The following is a 21,294-nucleotide window of genomic DNA, read 5'->3' on the forward strand; positions in this document are numbered from 1 at the left end:
TTTTCCTCCTTGTGCCAGTCCTAGGGTTTGAACTCAGGGACTGGGGTGCTACCCCTGAGCTTATTTGCTCAAGGCTAGTGCTCTACCACTTGAGCCACAGCTCTACTTCTGGCTTATTTTCGGTAGTTAATTGATGATAGAGTCTCCTGGACTTTCCTGTCTGGGATAGCTTTGAAATGCAATCCTCAGATCTCAGTTTCCTGAATAGTTAGGATTATGGGCATGAGCCACCAATACCTAGACAAAATTCAAAAGTCTTAATGTCTTGAAAATTTAAAAATAATTTTACTGTGCACTGAATCGTCGTACAAAAAGCGCAACATTTTCTAAAAGTACAAATCTGTAAGAGTTTATTTTGTAGTCAAATTCTTCACATTTCTACTGATTTTCCAAAGTACACAATTAAGTTTGCTTTATCTTAGTGAAGAATTTACAGTTCTGTTCTGAATTTAGATGATCATTTGCTCAGCCTGGTATTTTGCCAGATTACATAATTTCCTTGAAAGTTCCACCTCTGAGGATAAGGAAATAATCTTGTAACAGCTCTGTTATGTTCAGGCTGGGAGATATAAACAGAATTTGAGAAGCTTTGAATGTGGAGCCTGGATCTTCTAGAACTATGGTCACTCCTGATCTGAGGAGTAAGAACAGCAAAACAAAGAAAGGTTGGAAGAGATGGCCTGAATCTTGAAGTTAGCAACACCATTACACACGTGCCTCAAAGCCTTAGGAAAACCAAACAACAAGCAAACCCCAAGGGTTTGGGCATGCTCTTGACCCTTGCCTACAAGATTTCTAACCAATAAATTGATGGTATTTACCAAGAAAGCATAGTTCTGATTAAAAATAAAAGTCAATTGAAAAATAGGACTTTTGTTGTTCTTGTTGTTGGTAGTGGAGCCTGACTGGACCTGGGCACTGTCCTTCAGCTCTTCAGCTCAAGGTGAGCACTCTACCACTTTAGCCACAGCATCACTTTCAGTTTTCTGGAGGTTAATTAGAGATAGAGTCTCACAGTCTTTCCTGTGGCTGGCTTTGAACTCAGCCTCCTGAGTACCTAGGATTACAGGTGTGAGTCACTGGCGCCTCGAAGAATTCTTTTCTAAAAATTCACAGTAGCAGGATTGCAACTATTATCTCCACAAGGGTGAAAACACCTACACAAACCAGAACTCACAGCAATAACAACAAAGAAAACTTCTACACACACAGTTTCTGCTACAAATAACTAAAACATAAAACTTAGCGTTGGGCAGGATGGGGATTCAGGTAGGGCTATAGAAAAGCAGTAATAACAAAGTCTGACAAGGGAGGTAAAGTCATTGTATCTATATGAAACAGATTAAAGATATGACAGCTCAAACAATTATTCATATCTGGAGGCTCTCTCTATACAATTAGGCTTGAGCAACCTGTAATGAGCAGCCATATGGCACACCTTCTGGATAATCTTTAAGAGAGAAGTGTATCTTAATCACACTTCTCTCTGATGAGAATTCTAACATTATGTTAAAGGCTCTTGAAAGCTAAAACTACATGTCAAGGATTTACATACTTGGCAAGCAGGTGGTATATAAGTCCCAAAGTGGCTTCCACGACCAGTGACTTAGAAGCATTGACTTTAGGGCTGGTATTCCCACCTGTTCCCACAATACCTTCCCTACCCTATCCCAAATAGATATATTGATCTGCTCTCTCTGGCTACTCTACTACTATGAAGAAATGTTTACTTAGGTTAAACCCCATTGACAAAGAAAGTAAAACAGTGACTCATAATGACAAGGTGTGTGGTTCTGAGGACCTGAACTGTTGGAGATGGAAGGCTGGGCTCTGAGTTCAGATTAGGGCTTAAACATTTGTCCAGTCCAGGCCTTGCTTGCCTGCCTCACTTCCAAGCTGTGCAACAAGGCAAGGTGCCGAGCCTCTTCAAGGCCAATTTGTGCAATGAGAGAATCTGTGCTTAAGTCAGGAGGTAAAATGCTTAAGTAGTACATGAAAAATGATGGCTATTTTTATGGCAACCACAGGAATGTAATTAGAATTGCTTCTAAATCCAATTCAGTAAAACTTTAAAATACTTATCTTCCATGTTACATTCCTAAATGAGCAATTCAAGATTGTACGGTTGGCAGTTCTCCCTAAATTGTTTTGTACGTCGAATGCAAAGCTAATCATCATTCCAGTGGGCTGTTTTCTGGGAACTGGTGAAATAGTTCTAAAGCTCATATAAAGAAATAAAAGGAAACAATATAAAAAAATTTCATGAAAAAATGACATTATTTTTAAAGAAGTAAGTTACAATAATTAAGGTGTATGAATGGATCAAATCCAAACAGAGCACCAAGACAGAAGAGAAAGTCTTCAAGGAGAATGTGATGTTCAGTAAAGGTAATGCAAATCAAAACACAATGCACATGGATGGTATGTTTTAATCTCTAAATCTGTACTACACAACTAAACTGATACTTCTGGAGTTTCAAATTTTATTGTTAAAGATTGAACTTTAAAAAGAACAGCTAAAGATATATTTGGGGGTTTGAAAAGAGTTTCTTTTGCACAGAATCCAGATACATCATAAGATGAAAGTAACAGTTTTCCAATGGTTAATGCAGCTAAACCTAGCAACAAAATTCAAAGGGAAATGACGAACAGGATATCATATTTGTAGCATATAGCAAAGGGTCAACTTTTGAATTAAATAGACTTACAGGTCAATTTTTAAATGAAGAATCTACAATGGGAAAATGCATCTACCTTTGGAAACCCAACTGAGCAGTAATCATAAAACCAAGACAAAGTTCCCAAATCACTAAACAGTGGTAATAAAACTTGATAATGTCTGTTGCTTATTAAACTTCTTAAGGCTTTTAAAATATTAAACGATTAAAAACAAATACAATACTTAGTATATTTAAAAGTAGAGAAAACAGGAACTCTCCTGTATTACCTGTAACAATATTTATATATTTTACAGTGAAAAGAGCTTTATAAACCTTTTTTGCATCTATTCTTTAGTCCAATAACTCTTCAAATACAGAATCTGTCTCTGTATCAGGTGCTTGGGAGACTGCTCTTGCTACTAAGCACTGATGACTCCTTACCTGGGCCCATAACAAGAGGCAGCATTAAAGGCCTGGCCAACCTGCCTGTTTTGTACCTGTCTTTGCTCCTAGCCATTCTCTCCTGCAAGTCAGTCACCTTGCAGCCTCAGTGGATTCCAGGAGGACAGGGCTGATGATAACATCTCCTGACAAGAGTTAAAGCTAACCTGCAGGCAATGGTGACTTTGTTATCATGACTAGGCCCTGCCTGGTTATTCCGGAGATGATGATCTCACCTCAGACCACATTTGTGACCTCACCATTTCATAAATAAATATGGAATTTTTATCCCCTGCCTCAATTCTTCCACTCTGCAAACCTAACTGCGTGTCTATACCATAAAGATGGGCTGAAATGGTTATTTTACCTCTTCTTGTGGCATTACAATAAATCTTTTTCTGTCCTGTGTATGTGTGTGCACACGCATGTACTGGTACTGGGGCTTGGATTCAGGACCCAAGTGTTGTTCTTGAGCTGCCCCCTCCCCGCAGCCCCCCCTCCCCGTCCCTCTGCCTACCCCCTCTCAAGACTAGTGCTTGCCACTTCTGATTTTTTGGTGGTTAACTGGAGTTAAGAGTTTCATGGACTTTCCTGCCTGGGATGGCTCCAAACTGAGATCTTCAAATCTCAGTCTCTTGAGAAGCTAGGATTACAGACATGAGCCAAAACCAGGGCTGGACTAATAATTCAAGTGTTGGAATGCTAGCTGGTGAAATAAGATCCCAGAGGGAGGGAGAGAAGGAGGGAAGGAAAAAGGGAGGAAATGTGGGAGTGAAGAAACACACATGACTCTAAAGCCAGGTAGATTTCAAGTCCAGCTTCATTACTGGCTGGCTGAATGTGTGCAAGCTGCCCTAGTATATGGTATATATGGTTTATTCAGGAGGTCTGTAGATCAGATAAACATATTTTTCCCTTTAAAAAATTAGCAACAAGCTGTTTGCTGTAAGGTAAAGGGATGTTTTTAATTGTGATATACAAAAATAGGATTTCTATTTGAAAATTTTTATTTGGGGTGGCTGGGAAGGTGGCTCAGTGGTAGAGCGCTTGCCTTGCATGCCTGAGGCCCTGGGTTCGATTCCCCAGCACAACATAAGCAAAAAGAAAAAAAAAAGCCAGAAGTGGGGCTGTGGCTCAAGTGGTAGAGAGCTAGCCTTGAGCTGAAGAGCTGAGAGACAGTGCCCAGACCCAGAGTTCAGGCCCCACGACCGACCCCCCCCCCCAAAAAAAAATTTTTTTATTTGGAACTAATTTCAAATTTAGAGCAAAGCTGCAAGCATAATAAAATGGAACACCAACCAAATGACTTTTAGCAAGGTATTAAGTAAAAGCAGTATTATCAATAGATAGAATAGGCAAGACGTTGTATATGTTAAGTTCAAAAACAGGAAAAAGGGAGAGAGAAGCAGACAGAGATGGCTCAACACAAGCACAGGCTTATTAGGAAAAAATCTGCCCGGGAGAGCCCTCCGGCCGAAGCTAGAGACTGACTGTGCTTACAGTCTAAAGTATTTATAGGGAGTCTGAATAAATGCTAGAATTGTCGAGGGAGGTGCTTTGAAAGTAACTAATGGTGAAATGAATGGTGGGAAATAAGGTCACGGTTAGAGGCAGGGAGGGAACTGAGGCAGGGGTATCTGCTCAAGGTCCAAGCTAGGAGTCAATTTTGGTCTGGGAAAGAGCATGAGGCAGGAGGATTAGTGAATCAAGGCGCTGTCCTGGCGCCTCAAGATACGGACATGTTGGGACGTTTGTGCTTAATACGTTCTTCATCCAGATTTGCTAATATTGCTATCCAACTACCTAAACAGGTGAATTTTTCTTTTCAGTATCTTGTAGCCACCATGCCCTTCACCTCAATCACTACAGTGGGCATGACCCACCAGTAAGTCCATTCTTTTGCAAAACCACAGTAACGTACTGAGGGGTAAAGAGGATCTAAGTTACACACACACACACACACACACACACACACACACACACACACACACACACACACGAGATGAAATTCACCAGACACTTAAAGGAGGCAGGGATGAGAATAAAGGATAGGGTGGACTTGTGTAAAGTACACTATATGCATATATGGAATTATCATAAACCATTTTGTGTTATTAATACATGCTCATTCAAAATTAAATAATAAAAACATTAATCTAGGGCTGGGACGGTGGCTCAGTGGTAGAGCGCTTGCTTTGCATGCATGAGGCCCTGGGTTCGATTCCTTAGCACCACATAAGCAAAAAGAAAAAAGCCGGAGTGGTGCTGTGGCTCAAGTGGTAGAGGGCTAGCCTTGAGCTGAAGAGCTGAGGGACAGAGCCCAGGCCCAGAGTTCAGACCCCACAACTGGACCCCCCCCAAAAAAAAATCCATTAATCTGGCATAAAACCCACAGTATGATTATAAAAAGTTAATTTAGCAATGATACTATTATCCAGAATTCAATATCTACCTCAACCCCATCTCACTAAATTTTTGTTTTCAGTGCTGGGGATTGAACTAAGAACCTCAAATATGCTAGGCACCTGTTTTAATGTCTTCTAAAATGATTTTTCCACAGCTCAGGGTCAAATCTGGAATCCTATGAATTTAGTTGTCATTGAATACAGAATGTCTACCTAATAGCCTATCTTCTATTACTTTTATCTAATACTTTGCTAAAAGCCATTTGGCTTGTGTTCCTTTTCTGTGGCTACTTACAAATAATGCTGAAACACACATCTCTTAATAGAAATCTCTGTGTGTAGCTCTTATTATTTCTTGACTTTTTTTTTAAACAGTATTGGGATTTGAACTCAGGACTTTGTGCTTACTAGGCTGGTACTCTATCACTTGAGCCGTTTTCTAGCTATCCTACTAATTTTTTAGGATGTATTAGTTGGAGTCCAGCAGAAAGCAGAAATGTCAATTGAGGTGGTAAAAGAGAAGATACAGGAAACGCAAGGTGGTTGAGAGTCTGTAAAGCCTAAACCCAAGCTCTAAGATCAGAGGTAGATAGTAAATGCATGAAACAACTATTGCCCAAGGCTGGGGAACAAAAGAAAGAGGTTAAAATATTCCCGACTAGACAGTTGAAGGGTTCTTGCAGAACTAAAATGGTGTTTGTTCATAAGGAGGAAAGACAAATGCTCATTGAAAAGACATTTGGATAAGGAACAGGAAATGCCTGGCATTCCTTCTCCATCTCCTCTTCAACTTAAAACAAACATGTAACCCTTATGCACTTGAGCAAAATACTCCAGACAGATATGCAAAAAGTAAAAGAATTTTGCTACCATAAACACTGAAACCTACCAAAATTTTGCAGTGATTTGGAAAAGTTCTAAATGAAAACTGAGTTTCATAGCGGCCATGATCAGCTAAAGCACAAGAACAAGGAAGCACAAGAACAAGGAATTAGGATAAAGCAGAAATCAAATTACCTTTCAACATTCAAAAGTCAATCTGCAATTAATGAGGCAGGCATAGTGTTTAATTTGTGCTTATATGGTAACTGCTATTGATGTCTGTCTGCCTTGGGGGGCAAAGGGAAGGACTCTGAAATGGGCAAGGACCAGTGCAGAGCATTAACAGTCACTTAACCAAGATTATGGGCTTTTAAGTCTTTCTGAAACCTTAACAGATTTTCTAAAACTTGACTTCAGAAAGCATCTGAAGTGAGAAGTTGACTTGGCAGTCTGGCTGACTACTTCCACCAAATAACTTCCTATCAAGTGGTCAAAGCAAGAGCAATACCAAATAACTCAAACCCAGATGGGCAGAGGTATACCTAACAGCTGCAAGATATGCTCTTTCTCCTCCTCAAACAAGCCCCAAACAAATGGCAGTAAACCATGCTCTGGGTCAGCAGGAAGCTCTTTATGGCTGCCAGTCCAGAAGTCAAGCACTTTTCAGAGCGCCACCCGAGCAATTTCCTGTGTGAAAAGCTCACTGCTGCCCTTGCATTCCTCCGGGTGCATTTCTTCTCATCTCAGAGGATGTGGCTCTTCCACAGGAAGAGGAAGGAACCGGTTGTTATGGGATGTGTGTGTGGGCTGAGAGCTGTGGGGCATTTTCAGCATGCCTCACTCTCAGCTGTGGGAACCTGGGATGCAACTTGGATTCCCAGGCCAGGGACAGGCAGTGTCCCTAGCTGGAGGGGGGGGGGGGGGGGGGAAGAGGGGGAGTCACAGTATAGAAATTCAGTGTCTCAGGAAGTGCAGAGGCAGAAATAATACCTGGAACTTCAACAGCCTGGATTCCGAGAAATGTAGGTTTTCTAAAGGAAATTATAACAAGTATTTACTCTGTTAGGGTCCCAAATAGCATGTTTTATTTAAAAAAAAAATCCTTTTGTAGAGTTTCCTTTCTTTTAACAAAACAAAACACATGTCATATATAGTAAAGTTTAAGCTTTACATCAATTTTGTCTGCAGGAATCAGGAACAATTTCACTGGATAAAGCAGTATTTACCTGGGAATACTTATTTAAAACTCGATTACTATGATATGTTTGGTACATCTATTACATTTTCTTTCTCTGTAACTGAAACTTAACAGGAAAGAAGCTGAGATCAGTCTATGTTTTCAGTACATGTGCTTATAGATTAATAATGAAAAATTTTAAAAGAATTTTATTGAAGTCTTTGATCAATATAACATTGTTTTCTTTCACAGTGACACTAAAAACCAAGCTACTCATATCCTTATATTTAGAAAAACATGCTATGTTCCTTTAATAGACTAAATATGTTTTTTAAGCATATTTTTTTAAAAAAGCTCACATTCACAACTGTCAGTTTTTGTAACATATGGGTCATGGTGTGCTTTAGAAGCAAGGATCTAACTGATCTGGAAATAGTCTTTATTCCATCGTTAATGTTTTTTCTCCTCTACTTTACAGACTGTAACTGAATCAATATAAAACTCAATGGCTGGTGAGCTGTAGAAATGTATTTTTCTTCATTTAATTTGATTATAATGTATGTTCTATTGCTTACATGACTTGGACAATTTATTCCATATCTTTTTATTGCAAAGTTAATGATCATAAGTTATTTTTCAAATATTACAATAATGTTATACAATTAAGCATCTGGAAGATTTAATGTATAACTTTTTGAGTTAATTGATAAGCTACTGACTCTCACACTGTACCATACATTGAAGTTAAGACTAAGTCTCTCAATGAAAGTGGGATAGTCTAGAATCCAGAGGCCTGCATGCTACAAATGCTTAAGTGAATTTCCTTCAAATTCTTATAGCAGGGCCTGGGGGACAATGCTTTAAGATATCATAATGCCAGTTCCCTAAAGCTCAGAAAGCAGCTACAATCATATCTAGTCTCAGAACCAAACACAAAGTTTAAAAACTTTAAAACCTCACCCACTCCAAACTGAGAAGATGTCTATACAGATCGAAGAAAGTCAGCATACAGAAAAGTAGAAAAAGCAGGTATATGTGCAACATGATTTTTTTAAGCAAATTTCTTTGAAAAGTAAAGGAGGGACATCTTAGGACAATAAATTGCATATACCATTTTATACTTTCAAAGCTACACGTTTTAGTTTTGAGACATTTAATTTCACATACACTGTGTTCTTTCAAGTAAGTCTTTCCAAATCTTTGCTTACATAAGCAGTTAGGCACTGAAATAACTCTCAGCTGGTTACGCAATGTTGTCTGGTAACCAGGATGCACTGTTGCCACAATACTCAGGAAGCATTCTCTGTGGAGCTGCGGGTCTCCTTTTGGTGTGTCCATATATTTATTTTGTCCATACCTTAATATTGCTTCACATACCATATAACATACGTTGGTTCCCATGAACGTGATTTTTTTCCTCCTAAAAATCTTTCCAAATGAGAAACCAATACACTTTGCTGAAAAACACAAATCTAGATGACATTTAGGAAGGCGGAGGGCAACTCCCAAAGTCATGGAAACAGCAAAGTATCTCTTGCACTGATTCAGCTGATGGCTTTTCCTGATCCCAGCAGGAAAAGGATGATTCTTTTTCTCTAGGAGTCCCTCTGCCAAGATGAGGAAGAGCCAGGAGATATTCTCAGCTAACCCTAAGATTACTCAGGGCTACACCTTACTGTCCCTGGGGAAAGGAGATAGGGAATCCCACAGCTGACATCCAATCTGTCAGGAAATCCTCTTGGCTCTGCCTTCAAAATGTATCCAGGACCGGATCTTTTATCGCTAGTTCCTCTGCTATTGCCCAGTGTTGAGGGCAATAGCACGATTCCTTGTGACTAAGCATTTCATTGGCTTCCTAATTACTCTCCTGGTACCCCCCATTACCACTCCCCTGCCTGTTCACACCCAGCAGCCAGAGCCCCTGCTAGGGCAGAAGTCAAATCCTCTCCCTCCTCTGCAGAAAACCTTCCCGTGGCTCCTCTGTCACTGTGGATTTGGCCTTCCAATTGTTGATCCTGCTGACCCAGAGTCCTTCCCAGAACTTAGCTCACTGTCTTTCCTCCCATAGTCCCTTACTCCAATATCACTTGTCATGTGACTTTGTCCTAGCCATGTGATCTGCCTGTGCTGTTGTGGTTTTGGACTTCATCATAAAGTTTATTTTTTATTTAGTCTTTGCATTGCCTATTTCCAATAGGATGTAGGTTTCTTTAGGCAGGCATTTTTGTTTTGCTTATTTCCTTAAAACTAAAAATGGTAAAACAGCACAGAGTGGTTATTTCAATAAGTGTTTATTAGAGATGTGTGTATATGGGCAGCATCTTCCCAAGATGCTGCCCCACTTGCCATCTGTTGAGGCAGATACTCTAAAAGAACCTAACCTAGCTCTGTGTGCATGTGCGTGCATTTGCACACGCACACACACACTCTCTATATATTTATGCATATTGCATATATATTTAAAAATATTAACTGTCCTATAAATAACAAACTTTCTTTAATTTATCCTTTTTGGAAGGCCTGGAGGAAGTCCCAGACACACTATGTAGACAGACCATATATCAATGCTAATGTTAAATGCCCACACAGAATTTACTTTCTTCGGTGTTAGGGACTGAACGTAGGGCTTCAAGAATGCTAGGCTGAACTAGTGAAGTTCTGATGACAAACCTTGGTCACAGTTTTGCAAAAGCTAAGTAAATAAAAATATTAAGAGATAGAAACATCATCTGGAAGTAAAATAGCTTTAGGAAATGAGTACCATATAGAATAAGTAGCTTAATATAACCGAGGCAAAGATTCCGGCATTGGAGAAAATGAGCATTTTTAAAACATCCAAATACCAGACAGTACTCACTTTTACCGAAACTTTTGTTACAACAGATAGTTTTAAATGCAGATTGGCAACTGTTTATTCTAACCCTCAACCCCAACCCTCTAACCTTCCTGCCAGGCATTTGCAACTTAAGTGTAAACAACAGAGATACCATAACTTCTTCTCTGGAGTAAAGCAGAGCATAGGTAAGATTATCAGCACACTTAGGTTTCAAAACCATCCTGAATACATCACTAAGTCAAAGGGGAAAGCAGGAGTAGAAGCCAATTATTATTATTATTATTATTTTATATATATATATTTTATTGTGAAAATACTGTGCAGAGGGGTTACAATTACATGGGCAAGATAACGAGCACATTTCTTATCAAGCATTGTAGTCTCCTGCTTTGTTTCCCCTTCCCATCCCTTCGTATCCTCCCTCCCCACCACCAATTATTTTTTATATCACATAGAATAATGCATTTAGTCTTCAAAAAAAGAATAAAAATTTTTGACAGGGTTGCTGGGGATCTAGCTTAGTGTTAGGGCACTTTTTAAAAACCATTTTTAAGGCTCCAGGGTTCAACCCCAGTAAATAAACGATCAAAGTATATTATATACATGCATGAAAATTTCATAAAGAAACCCACTATTTAATACAGCTAATATATATATTAATAAAATACATATAATTATTTTTGACAAATTAAGGTATAAAAACTTGGGCCCCAGTGGTCTATACCTATAATCCAAGCTACTTAAGAGGTTGAAATTTGAGGATCATGGTTCAAAGCCAGCCCAGGAAGTAAAGTTTATGAGACTCTTGTCTCCAATTAACCACCAAAAAGCTGGAATTGGAGTTGCGGCTCAAGTGATAAGAGTAGAGCATTAAGCAAAAAAAGCTCAAGGACAGCGCCCAGTACTAGGCTAATTTTTTTAAAGGATGTTTTCCTTTGTACTGGTTAATGTTTGAATAAGCCATAAAGAGACTAACAAAAATCAAAGGAAATGATTGCTATTCTGATAGCTTCTAAAAAGTCAGAATATTAGTTCTTCTGAAAGGCAAATAACACAGTAGAAAATATTCTCTGGGATGGGGAAGTTAAAAGTTACTTTGTGGCATATTAACGGAAGAGACATTAAGTATGAATTAGACTGAGCAACAGAGCCTTAAAAATATTCTAGAAATGAATGCTGCTCCCCCTTGTGGCTTCTTCTATACATTACAGATAGAAATTTTTGCATAATACCTTGCTGCGCTAAGATAGTAAGTTACTGAAGTCCACATTTTATCCTCTCCTCTACATGCTGTTTAAGGAAACATATTATGCTAAATAAACACCACTTTAATTAAAAATAAGAACTTACTGTAGTAGAATCAAAAGAAAGGATGTCCACAACAGGGGGAGAAGAACTTTGCAAATCGATTACATCAAGCTTTGGATTAATCTGTGTATATATGTAAAAAAAGTTAATGTGACATTTTTATACCATAAGATACTGAATGAAATTTATAAAATCATAGGGGATAATTCTAATATAGTGTAAAATATGTAAACATTTATTAACATGAGTATCAAGTAACTATTAGCCTACAAAATATCAGTGTATAATGACAAAATTGAATTTACCACAGGAATAAACAGTAATTTTTACATTAAAAAAAAATCAATGTGGTTCACCTATCCAGGAATATTAAAAACAAAATGACCTACTTCAAAATCTGCAGAAAAATATCCTAGCCAGATCATTAAGAAATAAAAGTGTTATAAGATATAACAATTTTAAGAAATGTCATTCATATATAAAATGATTACCTATGGAAAAAAATCTCAAAAATAATTATTTGTTAAATCATTAATAAGCCAATTTAACAAAACTGCATAGTGTATACACATATTGCATACACATGTATATATACGCAATATATACAACATATATACAGGCAATATGCAATATATATATACATGTGTGCATACTCATACACATATATGTATATATATAACAAAATCATGTATGAATCAGATCATGAGTTAGAAAATATGAAAAGATGCCACTAATAATACCATAAAAATTTTAAATAAATCAAAATAAATATATGAAGATATATAGAACCTTATGGGTAAAAATAAAAAGCTTGTTCTTACATTAATGAAGCCTCAGATAAATGGAAAGTGCAGCACCAAGAGCTCAGAAGGCTTAGAGCTGTACACAGGAAAAGTGACAAACAGGAACAAAAATGAACAGTAGAAGAGTGGCATCATTTTAAAATTAAATCATGGATTCCTGCCTAATACTGCATAAAGGTAGGCAGCAGACAAATCAAATCTAAATAAATGTTATGCTACAACCAGACAATAAATAAATATAAACAGAGTGGTTGAAAAGGCATCTTAAAAACAGCAAAAAGCAAAAGCAAAGAAAAAAAATTCATCTGAATGATAGTCTAACCAATTCAGTCTAGCCATGTGGTTTCTAACCACAGACACCACAAAATTAACCATTAGATAGTAGAACAGGTAGAGATATTACGATTTCTAAAATGGAAAAGTAATATCTAAAATACACATGAAAAACTAAAAATCAGTAGGAAAAGAACAGCAGCCACAAGAAAAAAGCTATAGAAGTGAAAATCAAACAGTCAGCATATGAAGAGATGCTCAGAGATGTTATTAAGGAGAAGAATGAATAAACAAAACAACCAACCAACCAGACTTCCAAGTCTAGGGAGTTCAATGACACCAACAACACTGTTTATCACATTCCCTGTAATGGCCCCCCCCCCCCCCCCCCCCCCCCCCCGCAAACCAAAAATACCTCAAATGTCTATTACCTACTACTATGGTGAGTTCATTGAAATATAAAACAGCAGTGAAAATTAATGGAATAGAACTGTGTACAACTTTGCCTATAAGAATTCAGATTTTAAGGGGCTGGGAAGGTGGCTCAGTGGTAGAGCGTTTGCCTTGTATGCCTGAGGCCCTGGGTTCGATTCCTCAGCACCACATACAAAAAGAAAAGAGCCGGAAGTGGCGCTGTGGCTCAAGTGGCTCACTTGAGCTGAAGTGAGGGACAGCACCCAGGCCCAGAGTTCAGGCCCTATGACTGGACTCCCCCCCAAAAAAAGAATTCATATTTTAAATATATGAATTTCCAGAGTCATATATTTGAACATGGAATAATAAAGGAAATTACAGAATACGTTCAATATTATTCTGTTCATATAAAGTGCAACATAATACATATAAAGTATAAGATGATTCAAAACTAAACAATAATTAAGCATCAATTCAAATATTTCTTATAAGATCACAAAGAAAATCAAAAGAATGATTTCCTAGATGAGGATTCCCTCTGAGGTTGTTTCAATACTCAAACTGTAACTGCAACCCCTCTGTACATCACCATGACAATAAATTTTTTTTAAAAAGGAACCAAAATGTTAAAACCAAAAAAATTAACATGGAAACACCTCCAAGGCAATATAAAGGACAACAAAGGTAGAGGGACCAACAATTAATATACTGAGGATCACAAAAAGGGGACTGTGTCACAAATGACTAGAGAAGTTAGAAAGGTGAAACGATGTAGAGTGAAGCCATTTGGAAAAGCACAAGGAGTTGGCATGTAAAATGTTTTCGATTCATCTGAAAGAGGCAGAGAAAGCACAAAGGAATGGGGAATGGCAGTGAGACACTGCTGTGATAGTCCAGTACTATAGAGATGCGGCCTGCATGCCTGGTAAGATGAGTAGAATAAGTTACTTATGCTTGGCAGCCACAGCTGTAGTTATAACCTGGGTATAACCTGGGCTGGCCTCCCACTGGTGATCTTGCCTGTGCTTCCTGAATGCTAGGATTATAGGTATGTGATATCTTGCCACGTCCTATAGCTGCAGGTTATGAAACTGTAAGAACATTCTGTAATGCTCCAGCTAGTAGTGTTAGAGGTGAAGGTGAACATACCCTTGTAATGGTCAAGTTATAGAAAAAGAAGGATGAAATGGGTGCAGGATAGGAATGAGGACCATCAGCCCAACTAGCCAACACATTCTTTCTGACTGGTCCACAAAGCAGATAAGAGATACAGCCTCATTGTGTTAGCTTTGAATCTGAAGCTTACACCAAAGAAGAGATACTCAGCATGTCTTATACTGCTGGCTCCTTTTAATCCTAGGCCAGCTGTTCTGGGAGACTGTTACAGACATTCTCTTTTGTCTACTGCCACCTAGTGTAGACATGGAAGTGTTTGCCAAGTACTGGATTCAACTGAAACTGGAAACAAACGAGAAATAAATAAAAAGAATCTCACCTATCAAAGAAAAATCTTTCATTGGCTGGGAAGGTGGCTCAGTGGTAGAGTGCTTGCCTTGCATGCATGAGGCCCTGGGTTCGATTCCTCAGCACCACATAAGCAGAAAAAGCTGGAAGTGGGGCTGTGGCTAGACTGGTGGAGTGCTAGGCCTTGAGCTGAAGAGCTGAGAGACAGCGCCCAGGCCCAGAGTTCAGGCCCCACAACTGGCAAAAAATAAAATAAAATAAAAATAAATAAAAATCAAAAATCAAAAAAATAAATCTTTCACCTTCCCCAAGTCAGGAAACTTCTCACTTTACTACACTGCGGAATAAGTTGTTACAATAATTAAGTTCCCTTAAAATGGAGTGGGCTGGGAGGCTGAGTCAAGGATAATGCTCTACCACTTAAGCTACAGCTCTAGTTCCAGCTTTTTAGTGGTTAACTGGAGACAAAAGGGTCTCATGGACTTGAGTTCCAACCCTCAGATCTTAGCATCTGAGTAGCTAGTGTGAGCCACCAGCACTTGTCTTGAAAACTGAATTTTTATCCTAGTGAACATTACATCAAAGAGGTTGACAACACAAAATAGAACCAGCATACCTGGGCTGGAAATCTAGGGCTGCCATCTATTCTGTTAACTCGCAACTGCCGCAGTTGCTCATGTGGATGAAATGTTACTTTTACAGGAACCTTAGAAATAGTAAATAGTTTATGTAAAGCACTTAGAAAAGTATAAAAATGTTGAATATTATAACTATCATTATCACTTAATCTCAAAAGGATACCTATTGAGGTTTAAAGCAGTAAAAGCATCTAAGTCAACTAGAATTAAAACCTAAAACCAGAAGACAAAGGGTCATTAGTTTTATTCTAAGTGGCAATATTTCAACCTTTACAGAAAATTGACCTGAAAATCTGGTCTCAAGAAGACTTCAATTGATCACTTAAATAAATACTTTTCAACAAGAAATCATGATGGTCTTGCTAGCAAAAAAATACCTTACATAGGGCTGGGAAGGTGGCTCAGTGGTAGAGCGCTTGCCTTGCATGCATGAGGCCCTGGGTTCGACTCCTCAGCACCACATAAGCAAAAAGAAAAAAAAAGCTGGAAGTGGCGCTGTGGCTCAAGTGGTAGAGCGCTAGCCTTGAGTTGAAGAGCTGAGGGACAGCGCCCAGGCCCAGAGTTCAGGCCCCACGACCGGACCCCCCCCCCCAAAAAAAAAAAAAAATAAAATAAAATAAAAATAAAAATGTTCGACAAGGAATGTCCTCATTAACTTATTTTTGTAACTGCAACCCTTCTGTACATCACCCTTACAATAAAATAAAATTAATAAAGATACATTCCTTTCTGCTAAATACCATTCAGAATGTTATATGCAATCATAAACTAAGGAAATATTAAATGGCCATTATAAAATAGACAACCATCAAAATAATTATATTTCTAGTACATTAGATTTAACTCTTCATTACTCCTCACAATATTCTACAATTCTCCCAGCAATAACTATTGGATGTTACTGTCACCAAGATCTATCCCTGTCCTTTAGAAGGCTTTATGGTTTTCTCATCAAGCAAAGAGGGAGAGGGCTGTAAAAGGAAACTGTGTCTATATACATATACACACACATATCCATCCATCCATCCATCCATCCATCCATCCATCCATCCATCCATCCATCCATCCATTCATCCATCCATCCATCCACACATACATACATATGTACATACATACATATATACATACATACATACACACACACACACATATACAGCAAGGATCCAGCAAGGATCCAAGGCCTTGGGCGCTCTCAAAGCAACCTGGCTAACACATCTCTCTTTCCAAGTAGTAAACAGAAAAAAAAAAGGAAAGAAATAACCAAGTAGGAATTGGTAATTTATACATTTAGTAAGCTGCTACTCAAGATCTCAGACTCTGCAGGATTCCTCACCTTAAAACAAGAAGAGTTCTTAATGAATTGCTTTTGCCAAAGTCCAATATCACTCAAAAGATTGAGACTATACATTCAAATGAGCCACACAGAAAATAATTAGATGCAAGTCAGAGGAATCCTATCTTGCTTCAAGAAATAAAGCTCTTGTTTCTGCAAAAAGAGAAAGCTTACAGGAACCACTAGATAATGCCTATTCAATATATCTCAATAGTGCCTCTTTATTTTCTTTAAATCATGAATAGTCAAAAGGTTTTGCAGTTTTAAAATAGTTAACATATATAAGCTCATCTTGCCTAGAGCACTGAAAAACTTTTCAATCTACAAAATTTAGCCTTCAAAGTATTAAAGTATAATTTATTGATCATGAATCTAGCACAACCTCTATTCCAATTCACAGTAGGTAAAGCTTTTAGGTTCAGTAGTTCTCTCTCTCTCTCTCTCCTCTCCCCCTCTTCCTCCCTCCCTTCCTCTTCTCCTTTCTCTGTTTTATTTCTTTTTTTGGGCTCTTTCCTCCTTCTCTCCTTGCTCTTTTTTGGCTCTCTGAGGTCTCTTTTTGCATTAATGTGAAATACAATCTTAAACAAAAATTGTGAATACCATAATTGTTTCTCTATAATGCTAAAGATGTCTTCTACCTAGACACCTTTATACATGCTTTTGCTTTATTATGGGACTTTTAAAACTAAACTGTTCATTGTCCATGTGCAAAATCTTGTCTCCTCTCTGGCATTGTATATGACAGTGCCTATCTGTTTTACAAAGCTTTGTGATCATCCTAAGCAATCATAACACTAGCAGATAGTTTACACGGGGTGCATGAAGCCAATTTCCTCAGGGCTTCATGAACAATTCAGTCTCAATGCTCAGCATTAAGTAGAGTGCCACTGACCTCCAATTCCACAAGGAAAAGCCAGTTTTTAATAGAACTTTATTTGTGAAAAGTACAGTTGAGAGCTGTCTTCACAGCCTGGGTCACAGTGACCTGGCAATACAAAGCAAACCAGCTGGTTTTATGGCTTTCTGGCTGTCCAGACAAAGCAGAGCTGCTCAGACAACTTGCTGACATCTTACAATAAATCTAGCTCTCTTAAGTGGATTGGGGCTGACAGTACTTCATGGCAGGAATGGCTTGCATTTGTGTTGGGATAGCATGATGTTGTGAAAGTATCACTCGTTAGAGGTGAGGAGGCAAGGTGACCCCTGCAGTTCTACGGCTGCACCCTGGTGAGATGGCCACGTGGGCGACAGGACAGCAGTGCATCTTCCTCCTGGACATGCCTGGCCAGGCCAGAGAAATGCTAGAGCAAAAATGCTGAGAATCTGGCTGGGTGCTGGCGTTCATGTGTACAGTCCTAGCTACTCAAGAGTTCATCCAGGGCAAAACAAAAAAAAAAATCATGAAATTCCCATCTCAAGCAATAGTTGGGATCAGTAGTTTATGCCCAAATCTGTGGGGAGCTCAGGTCAAGATTGTGGTTCTAGGCCAGCCAGGAAGAAAAGATCATAAGACTCTATCTTAAAAGAAAAAGCGTAGCATGGTGGTACTTGTTTGCCATCCCAGCTATGCCAAGAAGCACCAATGGGAGCCTAGCGTAGGCGGGACTAGACAAAAATCACCACCTTATTTCAAAAATAACAAGGAAAGGGTTGGGAAGGTGGCTCAGTGGTTGAGCGCTTGCCTTGCATGCCTGAGGCCCTGGGTTTGATTCCTCAGCACCACATAAGCAAAAAGAAAAAAGCCGGAAGTGGCGCTGTGGCTCGAGTGGTAGAGCGCTAGCCTTGAGCTGAAGAGCTGAGGGACAGTGCCCAGGCCCAGAGTTCAGGCCCCACGACCGGCCCCCCCCCCCCCCCCCCGCCCAAAAAAAAAAAAAAAAAGTAAAAAGGCATGGCTCAAGTGGTCTAGCAAGTATGAAGCCTTAATTTAAACCCCAGTAGTGCCAAAAAACAAAAAAAGCCAAAACCATTTTGCTATTACAAGAAAAGGATATTCAAGTTAAATTAAAATATATTTATTTAATACAACCATGTGTGATCACCAAGGTAAACAAATTTATAGGAACTGAAGAGGAAAAAAATCATGATGATTAAAGAGCTAATTACATTCTTTTTTTTTTTTGGTCGGTCATGAGGCTTGAACTCTAGGCCTGGGCACCGTCCCTGAACTCTTCAGCTTAAGGCTAGATCTCTACCACTTAAGCCACAGTGCCACTTCCAGTTTTCTGGTGGTTAATTGGAGATAAGAGTCTCATGGACTTTCCTGCCTGGGCTGCCTTTGAACCTTGATCCTCAGATCTCAGCCTCCTGAGTAGCTAGGATTACAAGTGTGAGCCACCAGCGCCTGGCTTAGAGCTAATTACATTCTTTCTTTCAAAGAATGAATGAAAAAAATGAGCACTGAAAATGCCAACTCAGTGGTAGAACACCTGCCTAGTATGTCTGAGGCCCTGGTTTTGATTTCCAGCATCACACAAAACGAAAAGGAAAATGGTAATACAGTAAGTGGCATTAAGAAGTAATAAAGGGGGATACAGAAATGGAAGGACAAAGGGTTAAAAAGATAGCAGCAATAATCACTAGACTCTGTTGAAAATGAACTATATAACTTGTGAGTGGGGATGGGAGGGAAAAACAGAGAGTGAGGGAAGCAGTAACACTGTCCAAAAAGAAATGTACTCATTGCCTGACTTATGTAACTGTAACCCCTCTGTATATCACCTTTATAATAATAATTTTTAAAAGTTTAAAAAAGTAATAAAGCTCAGTGGTTATTACTTTAGAGTAACTACCATACTGTTAGAAGAACAGAAATTAACCAAGGGCCAGTGGCTCATGCCTCTAATCCTATCTACTTAGGAGGCTGAGACCTGAGGATTGTGTTTTAAAGCCAGTCAGGGCAAAAGAATAAAGAGATTCTTGTCCTCCAATTAACAAGCACAAAGCCAGAACTAGAGGCATGGCTTCATACTTGCTACGCAGGGGCTTCCTCAAAGAGGAAGAGTGGGGAGGGACTGTGTGAGAAATATCAAGACCAAGGAAACTGGAACTAGAGTAATAATAATGGGAGTGGGAAACTTAGAAACCCTGGAGATAGTTTGGGATCACAACCTGAACCATGAATGATGCCACTGTACCTCAGCACACAGAACAACTTTCTCACAGCACTGCTGTTTTAGGTTAGGGCTAGGTTTTTTCTAAAGTACGTATAATTTCAAACACCTGACTGAGTAACAGCCCCCAGTGTACCTAGAATGTAGGACAAATACTCACTTCAACAGTCTCAACTTTTCCCTCATGGGGATGTGGTGTTCTTGGGTAGATGTCGAGAAGGTGTGGTTGTGAATCAAAATGCAATCTTTTGAGATTTCTTTTATTAAGATCTTTACTATGCAACTCATCAAAGTTAGTCTTCCACAGTAAGACCTACAAGAAAGTCAATTATGTTGGTGGTTATTGATTCACACCTACAAACAGAACTTGTTTTGTTTAAGGGAGATAACAGAACTATCCTTCAAAGTAGACAGAAAGGCTACGTATACACATATACATCTATATTCCAACGATTTCACTATTTCTCAACAACTTTTTTGAAAAGATATAAGAAGAGATTTACCATTTCAAATTGCCATTGTGCCTGGTTTAAAATTTATTCTAAGGTAACATCTTAAATTTTTATTTTTTCCCCACTAAAGCCCCAATCATGCTTTTGGCTTGATAATCGTTTATCTAATACATCTGGTAATATGAATGACTGGATTATTTCACATAAATGCACAATTTGCCTCCTATATGATCTGTACTTAGTTTCCTCAAGGACATGTGGTACAGTTATTTAACATCTGAAGAAACAAGATCTGAAGACAAAGGATTAGGCCATAATTTAGGCCAAGAGGCTATGCCCTGAACATAGACACTGAACAAGTGTCCATGATATATACAAACACAGCCAGATGGAAAAGTGAAAAAAAAATTGGTTTCTCAATTCTAAAACTTATTTGAACTGGAACTATTTCAGCTATGAGATGGCAGACTTCCTGTCACTAAATTAAAATGTAAAACCATAGATAATCATCTTCATATGCACAAACTAAATGGTTCTACAAATCTCAGCAGGGGTCAAAGATTCCTTTAGTCTAATCAAATCCTTCTGTTCAAGTTAAAGAGGGAACTGAAAAACATACAAACCTGTGCATCTGCACCACCTGATGCAAACATCTCTCCACCTTTGGAAAAGGAAACAGTAAAGACAGGTCCCTAAGAAACAAAGGGAAGAGAAAGAAAAATAACATGTAGTGAAGCTTTCCCAAGGCCAAGAGGACATCCTAAGTCTGACAGCACCCAACCAGCACCTAGCAACTAATGCTGGCACAGTAAATATAATCAAAGAACCAGCCTACTGATATTAACATACAAATAAATGATACTAAACATAAAGCAGTACCAAAAATCAATAACCTGTTTCTCCTTTGAAGAAAGGATTGTATATGCATACATTGATCATTTCTGTTAAGATTTTTCTGCTGTATATTCTGTAATTCATCCAACGGCTAGCAAAAACTTAAGTACATAAGGGAGGGAAATGAAGGTAGAGAAATAAAGCCATGTCCTGAACACAACAGGATCCACTGAGTTCTCTCTTGTGAAGTGGGCAGCAGGGAACTAGTAAGGTCTTCATAAAAGGACGCACATGGGAGGAAAGCAGTGATGGATGAAAATCAGT

General features: G+C 38.6%; 1 protein-coding gene across 3 annotated transcripts in view; it reads right to left on the reverse strand.

Annotated features, from left to right (window-relative positions):
- The window catches only part of Poc1b (POC1 centriolar protein B), an 81,024-nt gene that overhangs the window by 23,529 nt on the left and 36,201 nt on the right, over window positions 1-21,294 (reverse strand). For 2 of the 3 annotated variants that reach the window (XM_042693188.1, XM_042693190.1), the window contains exons 8-10: window positions 20,760-20,828; window positions 19,845-19,997; window positions 11,692-11,772 (exon numbers count right to left, since the gene is read on the reverse strand). In XM_042693188.1, coding sequence (XP_042549122.1) covers window positions 11,692-11,772; window positions 19,845-19,997; window positions 20,760-20,828 — 303 coding nt within the window. The remainder of the gene's footprint in view (window positions 1-11,691; window positions 11,773-19,844; window positions 19,998-20,759; window positions 20,829-21,294) is intronic. The other variant, XM_042693189.1, reaches the window with a different exon arrangement.

The sequence above is a fragment of the Dipodomys spectabilis genome, unplaced genomic scaffold, assembly GCF_019054845.1.
Source record: "Dipodomys spectabilis isolate Male_0828 unplaced genomic scaffold, ASM1905484v1 ptg000163l, whole genome shotgun sequence".
Classification (NCBI taxonomy): Eukaryota; Metazoa; Chordata; class Mammalia; order Rodentia; family Heteromyidae; genus Dipodomys; species Dipodomys spectabilis.